The sequence below is a fragment of the Pygoscelis adeliae genome, unplaced genomic scaffold, assembly GCF_000699105.1.
Source record: "Pygoscelis adeliae isolate BGI_AS28 unplaced genomic scaffold, ASM69910v1 Scaffold38, whole genome shotgun sequence".
Taxonomy (NCBI): domain Eukaryota; kingdom Metazoa; phylum Chordata; class Aves; order Sphenisciformes; family Spheniscidae; genus Pygoscelis; species Pygoscelis adeliae.
Window position 1 is genome coordinate 14,952,619 of NW_008825614.1, and position 14,883 is coordinate 14,967,501.

General features: G+C 39.0%; 1 protein-coding gene across 1 annotated transcript in view; it reads left to right on the top strand.

Annotated features, from left to right (window-relative positions):
- TRIM24 (tripartite motif containing 24) overlaps positions 1-14,883 on the top strand; it is a 94,335-nt gene that overhangs the window by 43,991 nt on the left and 35,461 nt on the right. The window contains exon 2 of the mRNA XM_009333047.1: positions 11,316-11,434. Coding sequence (XP_009331322.1) covers positions 11,316-11,434 — 119 coding nt within the window. The remainder of the gene's footprint in view (positions 1-11,315; positions 11,435-14,883) is intronic.

Genomic DNA, 14,883 nt, shown 5'->3' on the forward strand with positions numbered 1-14,883 from the left:
GTTCATCTTTTCAACAAAGAGTTAGAAAGAACGAACTTCTTCAGTCTCTTCCAGAAAGGCTTGGTTCTTTGGCTTGTGACTGGCTCCAACTGCCCAAATGATAATCTGTTTACCTACTTTTTTAATAACTGTAATTTCTGGTGATGCATTGTACTGCAACTACTGAACTGTCAGCTGGTAGTAGATGAGAAATCTAAAAGATGAAGACCAGACTATGAAATTCCTTGCTACAAACAAGCGACTACTAGCTGTGTCGTGCTCACAACTCTAAGGCGGGGTCCATCTCCTTACCAGAGTTTCTGGCAATAGAAATTTTTTACCCCAGTGATCTTTTTTTAAAGAGTAATAACAACATGCTAACATGTTGCTGTTTGGGGAGAAAAGTATTAATTTCCGTGATCCTGAAGCATATGGATACAATGGACTTGAGCGCTGTTGACAGGAACCTAGAGTGTCTGCAAAATGGTATTTCAGTAGAATGTATGAATCTAGACAGCATTAAACCCACTTTCAAGATGTTAGCAACTTGAAAAATTAAATACTAGGCTGCTCAGAGAAAACGATGCAAGAATGTCACTGAATCTTAAAAATCCTTGCATCTTGTATGCTTGAATTCATTACATATAAGTTGGAAATACTTGACAATTTCAGGACTTGCAAGAATGTATTTTAATTTTGATGAAAGAAGTGCTCATCAGAGTCAGCAGTGACAATTCGCATAATTGTTGGCAGCTTCTGCATCGTCGTTTAAGCATGTTCATTGCAAGGCAGTGGGGTTTTTTATTCATCATCTTGTACTTAAATACTGTCTATCCCACAATAGCAGTATTTCCCTTTGTTACCATTATGACACTTCTTATAATTGTGTTGTCGAAGGAAATGCATTGGACGGCCTTGGATGTGAACATAAACTCTCCTTTCAGAATTTCTTAAGGTATTCAGAAGTGGCTGGAGAGTCAGCCCTTGCAAAATTTACAATTTATGAAGTCCTAATATGTGATATTTGAAATGTTTGAAGATTGGGCACGTATAGCAAAAACAATGAACCATTTCACAGAGCAGCTGAAATATTTTAATTCAGCTCTGCAGTGCTTTCCAAGAAAGTCAATGCACTGCAGCATAAAAACTGGCCTGTAACACTCTTCCAGAGGGGGGATTACAGCCAGTAGTCTTTGTCTGGTTTTTATCTATTTACATTTTAAAGGGTGGTAAATAAAGCATTCAGGTTTTAATAAACTTATCTGCTAGATTGGTGGTTGCTTTGAATGTTTATATTTTGGCAGTAAGTGCCAGTTTCCCCTTGAGATGTGCTTGCTTGTTGGTTTAACCTATCTCCCCTCCACTAGCAGCAGCAGGCTGTCAGAACTAGATAGGAGCAGCTTTTTCTGGAACAAACTGGTTTGAAGAAGTTGCCAATTTTGCAGCAGCAGTATTGGCTTAATGAGAAACAAGAGGAAAGCAGTAATTATTTTTAAAATTGATTCAGATGTTATTGCACATGATATCGTCTCTTGAATTAAGTTTTCTAAGTGTTTGTTTTTAACAGAAAAACATGACCTGTGTAAATATAACCAGTTTACCCTCAACCCCATGCATTTTAATGAAAAACCTTGCAAATATTAATGGTGTCTATATACACAGCGAGAGGAGAAAAGATTCTGTAGGTCACAGTTGAAATGCCCTAATTTTCTGTGTAGTTGTACTAAAAAACTTATAGCTGGCACTGTCATCAGTCCCTAACATACCTTCTATTAATGTTAATTAGCCTGCCCATTTTAAAAAAATTTTAACTGTATGTGTGACTCGCTGTTAGTATTTTCTGTTCTGAAATCTGTATAGTTTAAAATTTCAAACAAGACTCCTGTAAAATCAGGGAAAATTGCCTTACACAAGCCTAATTAATTTATTTTGTAATGACTATGTCATTTTAGGGAAAACTAGTTACTAGTTGCTTCTAAGCACTCTATTTAATAAAGAGAGCTCCCTTTCACAAAACTAGTTGTTTGGGGGTTTTTTGACTGATCTCTACTGAAGAAAGGGAACCCGTAAGCCCTCCTTTTTTAGTAAAACACTTTGCATCTACAAATAAAAATACCCTTTTGGATCTACAAATGATTATCCAGTGTCTTTATTGAATTGGCTCTGAAACCTGTTTGCTACAGTGAAGGCGCAAATGAGCCGAAACTGGGGCAGATCAGAGCAGTCTCCTCCTGTTGTCTCAGGATGCTTCAGTAGTCTGCAATGTACTCCCAGGAAATTGAGAACTGAGTTGGAAATATACAGTATATACCATAAATTCATTCTGCTGAATGGCTTGAGGTGGCATTGCTGTGGATGCAGCGTGTAACTCGTGAAGAAGAGTAAGAATGTGCCATGGTTTCCCCTACGTGTCTAAAAATGCAGGCTGGCATTCCCTGGAGAGGCATACATGTTGTGGGTCTGTAGCCAGTGAGAACTGTTACGGTGGAAACTAACTCTTGTCTCCTGGCACAACCCTATTGAATCCACGTTGTATTCTTTAATCCAGCTCATTGCATGGCAGCATAAATCTTTGTGTTGGTGTGGGCTAGAAATGAATGGGCAGGGGAGCCAGCGTTGTTACTTTTGTTAGCAATGTGGTGTCCAGGCCTGGTTCAAGCGAAGTCTGAAGGTAAGGTTCCATAGCTGGTTGTTTTTTTTTTTTTTTAAATATGAATGGATGTTGCTGCTAAAAAGGGTGGAGGTCTTCCCCTTTTACTCCTCCTGCTCAAAAGCCATGTGCTCTTGATCCAGCTCACTATACAGCTGCATGAACAACTATACTGGCTCAAAGGAGTAGATGAAAATGTGGGATCTTATCACTTGCCATCCTCATGATAACCATGATGGTGATTATGGAACTCCTCCCAAGTTAAGTAATATGTTTTCACCTGCTCACTGGAGCACTCTGGAAATGGTTGTTCCATTTAAAAAAAAAAATCTTATAGAATTATTTTGACAAAAATAAACCCTGACATTTGAGAAATTAGTTCTTCTGAGCAAGAACAAACAGGTAAGTGTGCTTTTAAAATCTTACTTCCTGCAATGATTTCATGTTAGACACTAACAGTTACAAATTGACACATTGGAAATACGTACCTCACAGCTCAGTGGACTACCTACCTAGACTTAGGTTCTCCCTCAGCTTGCATCAGTGCACAGAGGCAGGAGGAGAAACAGTTTCAAGCCTCTCTTCCTTCTTGACAGACAATGGATTTCTTTGTTTTATACCTTTGAATGAAGATACTTATGTAATAATAGGTTATTAAAAGACAGCAAACTATACAATTCTTGTTAGGATTCTTAAATTTGAAAATTTAAGCCCATGTAAAATGGGACTGTTCTCAGTGAAAGGCATTCCAATGCATGTTTTCTTATCCCTTGCAGTGTTGCCCTTTTGAAGATTCAGTAAGTGCTAAGGCTACAGAGGAACCTTACCTATTTCTAACAATACATGGGGGTTTTTTTGTGCTCTCTACTTCTCAGATTTTTTTTTTTTGGTTCGTATCCGCTAAAACTTGGTGCTTCAGGCCCAAACACACTGAAATTTTCAGTTATTTTACAGATGAATCCTGTGGGTTTTTCTTGTTTCTCTTCCCCCCTGCATTTACCCCATTGTGATGGGCACTACAGGGCTGGAAGCAGTAGATTACATTTGATGTGAACAATACAGATGACGGTTAGAACCAGAAAACAGTTTTCTTGCTATCACTAGAGAAGACGAGGTTCTGTAGGAGTGTATATTATAAATTGGAAGGAAGGATGGCAAATCAGCTGGCAACTGACTGAAGCTTGACAAAAGGTTGAGAGGGAGACATAGGGTTTGAAACAAACAGGCAATTGGGGAAGGGTAAGTCTAGTCAAAAATGGAACAACTGGCTAAAGGTCCCCGGTTAACTGTTCTGTAGCGGCTCTGGTGTGCTGGAGTCACCGCTGGATCCCCTTTGGTGTTTGTTTCCTTTAAACTGCAGTATGTAGATGATGGTAGGTGATGCTTCTTCAGGCAATTTTAGGAAAATGTAAGGTCACCTTTGCCTAATTCCTCACACACACCCCCCTTCCCCCCCCCCACTGAGGAGGAATAGGAAACGTAGCTTGATCTCAACTTGTTTCCTCTTCTAAGTAATTCTAGATCTGTTTTTCTCAGATATTCCCTGTCTCTAGAGTGAAGTGCAACATCAGGCATTCTGAAAGGAAATGACATTAAAAATATCAAGTGTTAACTCTTTATTTCTGGGAATTTGCTATCATAGCAAGTCTTCTTTTAGAGAATCTTCAGGAAGGAAAATTACTTTTTCACCAAAAAATAACTTGGTCTTGGAAGCCTCTTAACTGTATTGTTCAATTCACACACAAATATCTCAAAGCTCTTTAGACCTGATTGGGTCAAGAATTAGTTGAGCACCCGAACTTTATCAGGATAAACAGTAGAGCCTCACCATCCAGGAATATGCTTAACCTGAACAGCATTAACCAAAATACTGAACTGAATCTGATGCTGTTTCTGATGCTGCTGCATTATAATTGCTCTGACAATGTTTATTTTAAGATACTGGGTTTTTTTGTCTTTTATGAAAATACTAGGTCTGGGCTGACTTGGTAATGTACTTGAAGAATATATACTTGGTATAGCAAATATCAATTGCAGAAATAATTTTTGGATTAGTGAAATTTCATTATATTATTCCACAGTGTGTGGGTTAATAATGTTCTGTGCTGCAGCTTTCCAGATTTTTCTTCTCTTTTTGCCTTCATTCCTTTTATCAAAACTGTGGGTATTTGGTGGGAGGACTGAGCAAAAGCAGCAAATGCCCAAGCAAAATAGTTTGGGGATTTTTTTTTTTTTCCTTTAAACCAATAATGTTGTTTTTGTTTGATGACATACTATGCTTATATAGTTTTATTAGAGGATGAATTATTTTTCTTACCAGTTTATATAAGGAAATCAACTCAGTGGCTTTTAATATCTTGCTACTCAGAATTTGAATCTTCTTGAACAGACCATAGTATAATAGCTAGGGTTCCCAGCCTTGAAAGCACTGAAGTAAATTGCGGCACAATTCAGGAAGCAGGTGTCTTGAAACAAGAGGAAGGAAGTATTGGCAGTAAGATTAAGCATGGTTAGAAAGCTGTTGCACGATTGCTTCCAAACCTTAACACTAACAAAAAAAAAATTGATTCATTGTAGCACTAAGAAAGTGTCTTGCAGAGGGAATTGATGGAGGAAATGTTAATTCAGAAGTTAATTTAGGAATTGCATTCTATGCATGCTTAAGGAACAGTTTAAAATGTAAGTAAATGTTTATGGGGAAAAAAGGTGTAACAATGAACATTAAATACGTGGAATGTAGTAAGAAAATGCTGGGGCTATATTAACTTGCCTTTGTATTGCATTCCTTCTTCCTGTATGGTATTGTAACTCTATGAAATACAAGCAGAAATGTCTTTGGAAAATATCATTGTCCTTTTGGTTGTTCAAAAAAGTTAGTTAATTGCTTGCTACAGCACCTGTTTGCTTGTTAGTAAAAAGCTTGTATGTGTGCTCCCATGTTTGCTTCAGCCATCTGTCTTAACACTATTTGTCAGTTATGAACTTTAAACCAACCTGACTCTATGCACCAAAAGAAGTCAAAGTCCTCTATCAGGTCTATTAGTAGGCTGGGGAGAGGAGTAATCCTTAGTGTGCAGTGTTGTGTTTTGTTACTACTGCAGGACCTAGGAGGAGATGCTTGTCCATGGTCTATAAGGAGCCTTTGTACTGGAAAACTGGATGAGTACAAAAGGGTTTCAAACCATGTCTGTGATTCCTTCATCAAATCATCACTGTACATACAAAATATATTATAAATAATATGATTTGAGATAGTAGGAATAATCTATTAAAACTGTCAAGTTATTAATATGCTGATATTTATTGTACACTGTTTCCATTTTTATTGTTGATACCAAAATACTCTAGCATGCATCTATCCGAGTTTTCCTCCTGTCTTTTAAATAAAATTTCTCTTAAGCTACTGTAGTATATGGTGTCATCTAGTAGGCTAGTTTGAGGACAATGACACTGTCTCAGTACTCTTCTGAGTCCTTTTTACTTGGGAAAAGGAAGAAGCATAAGATCTCTATGGTTGGCAATATTCTAAACTGGAGTAGACCTCCAAAGTGGTACAGATATTGTAATTGGCATGAGGTTATGTATTCTCTACATCTCTCTAAGGTTGCACCATAGACTATCTCAAGTTGGAAGGGACCCATAAGGATCCTTGAGTCCAACTCCCTGCTCCTTGCAGGACTACCTAACACCAAAACATATGACTAAGAGCATCATGAAGACACTCCTTGAAGGCTGACAGGCATGACAGAGCACTGTCTTCTCCATATAAAACCTGCAAAGTTACATACAAACCAGCATCTCTTTCAGATCCACTTCGCTTCTCTTATCAACTAAGATACAATTCTAGTTTAAAGCATTTAGCTTTAAAAAAACAAACAAAACCTCAAAACCAAACAAAGAACCCAAACAAACAAAAAATCCAAGAACCATTAAGATCTGTCTCTATGTGTGGTGAGTTAACCTTGGCTGGCTGCCAGACACCCACCAAGCTGCGCGCTCTCTCCTTCCCTTCAACAGGACAGATAAAGGCAGGGAGATGGTTTATCAATTCCCATCATGGGCAAAACAGATTCAAGGTGAGGAAGATTAATTTATTGCCAATTAAATAGATTTGGATGGTGAGAAACAAACACAAAAATAATAATAAAAAAACCCACCTTCCCCCTCACACCCCTCTTCAACTTCACTCCTTCATTCCTGACTTCACCTCCTCCCCTACTCGAGCGGTGGAGTGGGGATGGGGAATGGGGATTGTGCTGAGTTCATAACAGTTCCTCTCTGCCGCTCCATCTTCCATCCACTTGTTCCCTGCTCCAGTGTAGGGTCCCTCGCATGGGATACAGTCCTTCAAGACCTGCTCCAATGTGGGTCCTCTCCATGGGGTACAGTCCTTCAGGAACAGGCTGTTCCAGTGTGGGTCCCCCACAGGCCATAGTTCCTGCTGGAAAACCTGCTCCTGCATGGGCATCTCTTCATGGGATGCAGCTTCTGCCAGGAACCTGCTCTGGTGTGGGCTTTCCACAGACTGCAGCTTCCTTCGGGGCATATCCACCTGCTGCAGGATGGAGTCCTCCGCAGGCAGCAGTGTGGATATCTGCTCTAATGTGGTCTTCCATGGGCTGCAGGGGGACAATCACCATGGCCTTTTCCATGGGCTGCAGGGGAATCTCTGCTCTGGCACCTGGAGGACCTTTTTTCCCCCTCCCTCTTCACTGACCTGGGTTTCTGCAGGGCTGTTTCTCTCACATTTTTCTTATTCTCCCAGCTGCTGTTGCACAGCATTTTTTACCCTTTCGTAAACACGTACACGGAGGTGCCACCAGCATTGCTGATAGGCTCAGCTTTGGCCAGCGGTGGGTCCGTCTTGGAGCTGGCTGGAATTGGCTCTGTCTGACATGGGGGCACCATCTGTGAGGGGGCACCTCCTCACAGAGGACACCCCTGCAGCCCCTCCCCCCTTGCCCTGCACTCTACCAAAACTGGACACGTAAACCCAATGCACCACATTACTGGACCAAATCTTATTCTAAAAGAGGACTCTGCACATGAAAAAATTTAAATGTTCTATGTCATCTTTAGAAACAGATACTGAGCAAATCCAGTAACTTTCCTGTTCCTGTTCCCAATATTTCTTGTTTATAACTTTCTGCAGCCTGGCCTTTACAGGTGTGTGCTCTTAGGATTGTGCTGATGCATTCTGGTCTGTAAGCAACATAAATGACATGAACTGACTTAAATCCCATCAGATCTGTGATAGCTGACAACTGTACAATTTGTACTGGATGAATGGCTGAAAACTTTGCTTGGTTTATATGTAGTTTTATCATTTTATACAAAAAGCTGCATTCTGTAGCTAGTATTGCAAAGTAAGAATTTACTTGAAAATTACTATTTCCAAATAAAACTTTAACAATTATGATAGGTAACCCTGATAACGTCAGTTGAAATGCCAATTTTGAAAGTTATGTTTGTCCATGAGCTTTGCTAAATTAGAATGTGTGTCTTTACTTGAATATAATCGGTGTTCTTTTTTTGTAACTTTGTATACACTGTTTTCATATTTATCCATGTTTTCCATTTAATTCCAAAATAGTCGTCGTCTTTCCTCTTCTGCCTCTGTTTTCCCATAGGAAGCTCTTAATTCTGGGTTCATTGTAAACCATGTTTTTCCTTCCCAGTAGCTTAGTGTCTCTCTTAGTTACCTGGGTTCTGGTGAAGTGCCAGCTCCTCACCGAGTTCTGCAGGACTGTGTGGTGATTATACAGTGTACTCCACTGTGCTATTTGTTTACTGATAAGGAGTGCGGGTAGAAATTCCAGTGCTGATGTGCAGCATATCTGTGCGAGACTGCCTCTTTGAGGTGGCTAGATTGAAGTTCTGAAATGAACCTGCATGAATTCGTTAAGTACTGTTATTTGCCATGACCCTTTTGTTTCAAATGCAACACGCATGAAAAAACATGCACAGAGCACTCTGCTTGCACCTTCCATTTCCCAATTGGAGAGTGGAGAGGAAAAGACCACACGTGGTTTATATTGTTCAGTACATTACTGAAAGAGCCTTGAATACATTAAGAATAGTAGATAAGGACCTGAAAGGAATGCTGCCTGGCTAATTTGTGTTTTACATTTTGTGCCAAAAAAGACTATGTTGCCAGCTGTGTGTGTAACAGTGTAACCTGGCTATAACAGTTACATTGAGATCATGATACTAGGTATTTTCATTTGAATCTGCGGTCCTGAAGTTGATTAAACTTGGGTTAAAACTGATTTGTGTGGCAGTCATCAATCCAGGATGATAACAAATGCAAACTTTCCCACACACAGTTGCAGAAGAAAACCTTGACTTAAGGCTAGACAGCATAAGGAATTCTAGAAAAAGTTTCAAGAGGATTTGGAGAGGTTTGGGCACTTTTCCTTTTCTCCTTCTCCCATCTCAGTCTAGAATTTCTAAGTGATCTCTTGAACAGGTAGTTGGCAGTATTCTGTTGGTGAAAATGCAAATGAAATATTTGGTTTACATTAGTACATTTCCTAACTTGTTCCGTGCCCCTTCCTTGCCTGCCATGTTTTCAATTCAAGCTGATTTATAAACTCAGTTTAATACAGCCGATGTGTTTCAGTGGTTCCATGTTTTATCTTCAGTGACATTGTTGGCCCCTTCCCATCCTCGTGCTGCTTCTCATGTTGCTTCAGTGCAAGCAGTAGTGGATTTGGTCAGTGAAGCGGATTGGGGGCTGAAGGTGAAGCTTGGGAGAGCAGGAGGAGTACATCCACGGCTGAATCCGTTTGCCAGTCTCGTTCTCTGTTTATACCCTGCTCCCAAACACATGCAAAGACGGCCTCAGTCGCTTGTGCTGGCCCAGAGCACTGCGCTTTGTTAGGCTCAACAATGAGCAGCGAGGGAACAGAGAGCGGTTTGTAATCGGCACTGAAAAATGTAAAAAAAAAGTCTTTTTCAGCAAGTATGTAGCTTGAGTATTAGGAGATTTGTTTACTCTTGACTGTGATAAATTGATTTGCTTAATAAAAGGAGAAATTCAGTACTTGGAGTTCTATTAACTACCTGACATACCAGAATTGGATTTCTTAATTATCCTTCATGATGATGGTATAACAATGTTACAATAGTTTTAGCCAAAATATAGAATTTGTATATCAAAGGAAGCTGCACAAACATGTATTGAAATGCAGACTGGCAAATGGCAATTATAATAAAACCAGGCTTAACATCATAGCCTTTCAGATGAAAGTGAAACGCCTTGCACACAAGTGGAAAACTGCTGGCTATATTTCCAGAATGAAGAGCTAATTTAGTAAAACTGGTGGACTTTTATTAGAGAACTGCTTTATAGTGGGTTGGCCAGTTAAATATCTAGTGGATATTGGAAGAACATTATGAAAAAGTTACCTAAATCTTGTATGAAGCACCTACAGTAAGGAATTAAGTTCTTCTGCACAAAGTGAAATATTTAATGGTTTCTGTACTTCTACATTTTATTGTAAAAGTGAAACAGGAACAGAATTAAGCCCATGCTGGTTTAGTTAAATATGCAAGTGCTGAATCATATACTGGTGTTAAATTCATTGGGTTAAGCGGTGCCTCTGATTTTCTTTAAGGCCCTAAAATCATGCCTCCTCTCAAATGGCAGCTGTAGGTCTAGAATCTGTCTCAGTGTGGACTCACATGACTATTCTACTGTAGGCTTTGCACGATGATTTCCACATCCTAAGTGATTATTTCAACCTCACTTAGTTTCAATTATCTTCTTTTTTTTTTGGTGGTAATGACTGTGATAATTTTCTTAAAGCAAAATGTCAATGCCTAGCGTTTTAGAGATTTTTCTTGGATGATAAGCAAGCCTCAGTGCTAATAAGACATACTGTTTTCTGCACCTAGTAAAGGTGTCTACTTTAAAATGTTTAGATAGATCTTTTCCATTTCAGTCTAGTCTACTCACTGTTGAACCCCAAGTTTTGAACTTGACTTTGTCCTTTTTATTTGTTTAACCCTTTGAGTTATTGGTTCTCAGCTCTTTCTTCAACTGGGAGTCTAAGTATGTTATTGTCTTAGAATTGTTCCTCAGCGTGTCTTGCAGAGGAGAGGAGGGAGAGGGCCTTGCTTATTCCTATGTCTTCCTTGCTTGCTTTCCCTTGCTTAGTGTGAAGGTAGTCACAGGATTAATACAGGTCCATTCTTCCTCTATACAACTTGCCTCATTAATTTTGAATGTATTACATTTCAGTTTCTGATATTGCATAGTCAGAAGTCAATCATGTCACACTGCTGGCGTGTATGTGTGTGTATGTAATAGCGCTCAATGTCACTAATTAATACTCCACACTAATAAATGTTTACTTGAATCCATTCTATAACACCAAATTGTCAATGGGAATACATTCCCTTTAGAGAAAAGGAGTTAATTTTCTGTAAGATTAAGGCAAAGTCTTTATAGGATTGAAACAAAAAGGTGCTTGACCTTGGTTGAAAGAATACGTCATCAGGGAGTAACGGGTAAAGGTTACTTCAGTGATAAATGAGAATTAGCTTCTTTTTACTCACACCTTATTGACAGGAAAGTATTAAAACATCCTTTCAAAGTATTTATCCTTACAAGCTGTCTTTGAAGTTGTTTGATATACCTTAAGTTATGCAAGCATAATCAGATTTTTTTTTTTCCCCCCAGTCGGTGTTATCCGCTGTCCAATTTGTGGTCAGGAATGTGCAGAGAGACACATCATAGATAACTTTTTTGTGAAGGATACCACAGAGGTTCCCAGTAGCACAGTAGAGAAATCAAATCAGGTAAGTGCATTAACATGTAATCAAGTTAACACCTTTTGGATGTGTATGCATATCCTTGGCTTCTTGCCGTATGGCCTTTTTGCTGTTCATACGCAGAAAAAGACTTCAAGTACTTAGTCATCACATGGGGTAGCTACTCTAGAAAATCAGTTAAAAATCGATGAAAGTGCATGTGAAGAAGGTGGTTCTCTTATTCTAAACTATTTTTAATTGTTGATATAAAATTTTATTGTGATAAGAAAAGATAAAAGTAAGGAATAGGTGCTAGAATGGGGATTTCTGTACTTTGGACAGGGCACTTGAAGCACTCTTTGAAGCAGAGACTGAACAAGACTACGTCAAGAGATCTCAATGTAAAATGCAATCCTCTAGTTAAATTGACTTTATTTTTCTTATCTCAGCACTGACAAAACATGGCACTAAATAGCTGCAGTGCAGTTACCAAGCAAGAGGCTCAAACTTCTAATTGGGGAAGATAGTATGTTGTAGGGGTTTCTTGTTTGTTTTTCTTATGTAGGCTGCCTCTTCTTCCTTTTGCAATCAATAATAGCCATCTCATAAAACCAAAACCTGCTTATCTGGAAGAATAGTAATACTGGGGTTTTTTCCTCATGATGGTTTTTCAGGAGGAAAGTAGTAGTGGGGAAGCAGTACCAAATGAATAATCACATCTGTGTAGGACCACAGTTTAGCAATCTCTGGTATCAAAATATTGCATGTCTTCATTTTCAGCTAGTAAGAGAGCATCTCAAGTATCTCTTTACTCATAAACTTTTCATTAAACTCCAGGAACTTACTGTGAATAATTCGGCCTCTTTGTATGTTGCTGCATTCTTCATAATAACAGTATAAAAAGGTTACTATGTCAATGTGGCTTGCATTTTAACTCGTCCCCTAACACTTGGATGGTGGTCTCCTTTTATTTTTAAAAGCCTCTTTTTCACTTTCCTGTTTTAGGGACCTGTATCATTGGCTCTTGATACATTTGTTTTGGGAGCAGCTTCTTAGAGGTCCTATATTGTGTAGTCTGCTTGTTTCAAAGCTTAGCTGAAATTTGTGCTTACATATATGAATGGGTATGACTCTCGGGAACAGATGGAAGTACCCGGTCAGGTTTGTGATACCAGCTCACTGACTAATAAAGGCATAAATGTTCTCATCATCTCTGAGGAAGAGGAATTAACTTACATCTTGAAAACCATTAAACTGTGTTCAGCTTATAAGGAATTTTGGAACTGGATTTCTGAGAAATGATAGACCTTACCAGAAACTGAAATTTAGTTGGGAGTCTCTGGAAGTATGCGCAGTGTTCTCTTAACGTAGGACAGTTTGAAGGTTGTTTTTTTTGTGTTTGTGTGTGGGGGTGTGTTTGTTTGTTTGTTGTTTGTTTGTTTTCCCCCTGGGTGTTGAGGGGAAACATCCGAGTTTTGGACATGGTTGTGAGATTTACACAAAGTCTCAATACTCTACCAGTAAGATTGAGAAAATGAATAGGCTCTTTTGCATTGAAAATTTGATCATAATTTTTTTTTTTAGTGACTTGAAAATTAGGAAGAGAAGCAAGATAACAAATAACTTCATTATGCAGAAGCAGTCCTGAATATTTTTTTTTTTTTTTGGACCTGTGCCATAACCTCTGCTTAGTTATATAACAAGTCCTCTAAGACATTGCTTTGGGGAGTGGTGATAGAAGTAGAATTATTTTTCCTGGGTTTAGTGACAATTCTCTCCGCCCCCCCCTCCCACCCAAATTTTTTTTTTCTGCTTTCTGTGAAAGTTAAGTGAGGAATTGAGGCCTTTGAGACTTGGATAAAGAATTGAAAATTCAAGAAGGGTTCTTTGTATTCTGAGGTTGGTCATAATCATGTAAAATGGGGTGTACTTCGATGGGTCATAGCGTATCAAAAGTTGGGAGTATCCACCAAACTTGGTGACGTCAGGGTAAGTCAGGCACTTCCTTGGAATTGAGGGAGATGTCTTTTTTTATTTACCTTCTGATCTTGATCTGCTGAAGAGAGATACAAAGAAATTCCTCAGATTTCAGCAGCTGGTTTGGAATTGCCCGTTGTTGAGTGGTATGAGCAGATTTCAGGGAGGTTCTTCAAAGCATTTGTGTTTCCTTAAGTTCCCTTCTCAGACATGTATCTCACTTTTCTACTCCGTATTTGTTTCTCTCTCTCCCTAACAAAAGCCAGCAGGCTTGCAGTTCAGAAAGCATGTCTGTTCTTCAGCTACGTTCCCTGGCTGAACTCAGCATACTTTCTGCAGCAGTTGAAGGCAAACTAGCAGACTTTGCTGAACCAGCAGAGTCGTACATTCATGTGCTTTTCTGCTGACTTTTTTTTTTGTTTTTAAAACGGAGCTAGGTGTTTTGTTAGATGCCTGCTAAGTGAGCGTGTACCTTACCTCTTGGAAATGAATGATGTGCAGTTCTGTTTTGTTTGAACAGATTTATTTTGGTATGACACTGAAGCTTTTTGGACATTCCTTTGTACTTTGACATTGGAACCATAAAAAAAAGCTACACCATTCTATAAAGCTTTCTGTTGTGGAACAGCAAAGTTAACTCAATAATAGTTAAACAGATCAGCATCCCGTTGGGGAATGTTATGAAGTTTAAGGATAATACATCCTTCTAATCGGCCTGTCTTGTTTTGCCTTTGAAGGAGCAAAGAGAAAAGAAAAAAAAATTTCCAGTAGCAAGATAGGCAACAGATCAGGGGAATTAAAGTGGAAAAGATACTGAGACTTGCAGGAAATATTGCATCAGAGATAATCCAAATTCTGTCAAAAACTTTGGCTATTTTATAGGAATTTTCATAGAATCATAGAATAGTTGGGGTTGGAAGGGACCTTGAAAGGTCATCTAGTCCAACCCCCCTGCTGTGGGCAGGGAATTTTCTACTGAGAAGGTTAGTTTGGCTTTGATACTTTGGCAGCTTTAGCAAGATGTTTAAGAAATTAGAATTCGAGACAGGCCGTGGGTTCTGTGCAAGTGATGTTGTGGCTTAGAACCGCTGGTCCATATCTATAACTAGCCTGTATATGTGTGTTGTCAGGAAGGACTGGTTTATTTCAATTCAAGAGAGACTGCAAAAAAACCCCTTTCAAATTCAATGTTTGGTTGTTTCAGAGTTAAAACGGTAATAATGCTAAAATAGTTTTTAGCATATGGAATTAAAACTGTAGGAGTGAATGGCATATCATGGAGCCTGGCGTTGTGGGGTGTCGTGGTTTAACCTTAGTCGGCCACTAAGCACCACGCAGCCACTCGCTCACTCCTGCACCCCCTGGTGGGATGGGGGTGAGAATTGGAAAAGCACAAGTGAGAAAAACTCGTGGGTTGAGATAAAAACAGTTTAATAATTGAAATAAAATGATAATAATAATAATATGATAATACACAAAGCAAGTGATGCACAGTACAATTGCTCACCACCCGCTGACCG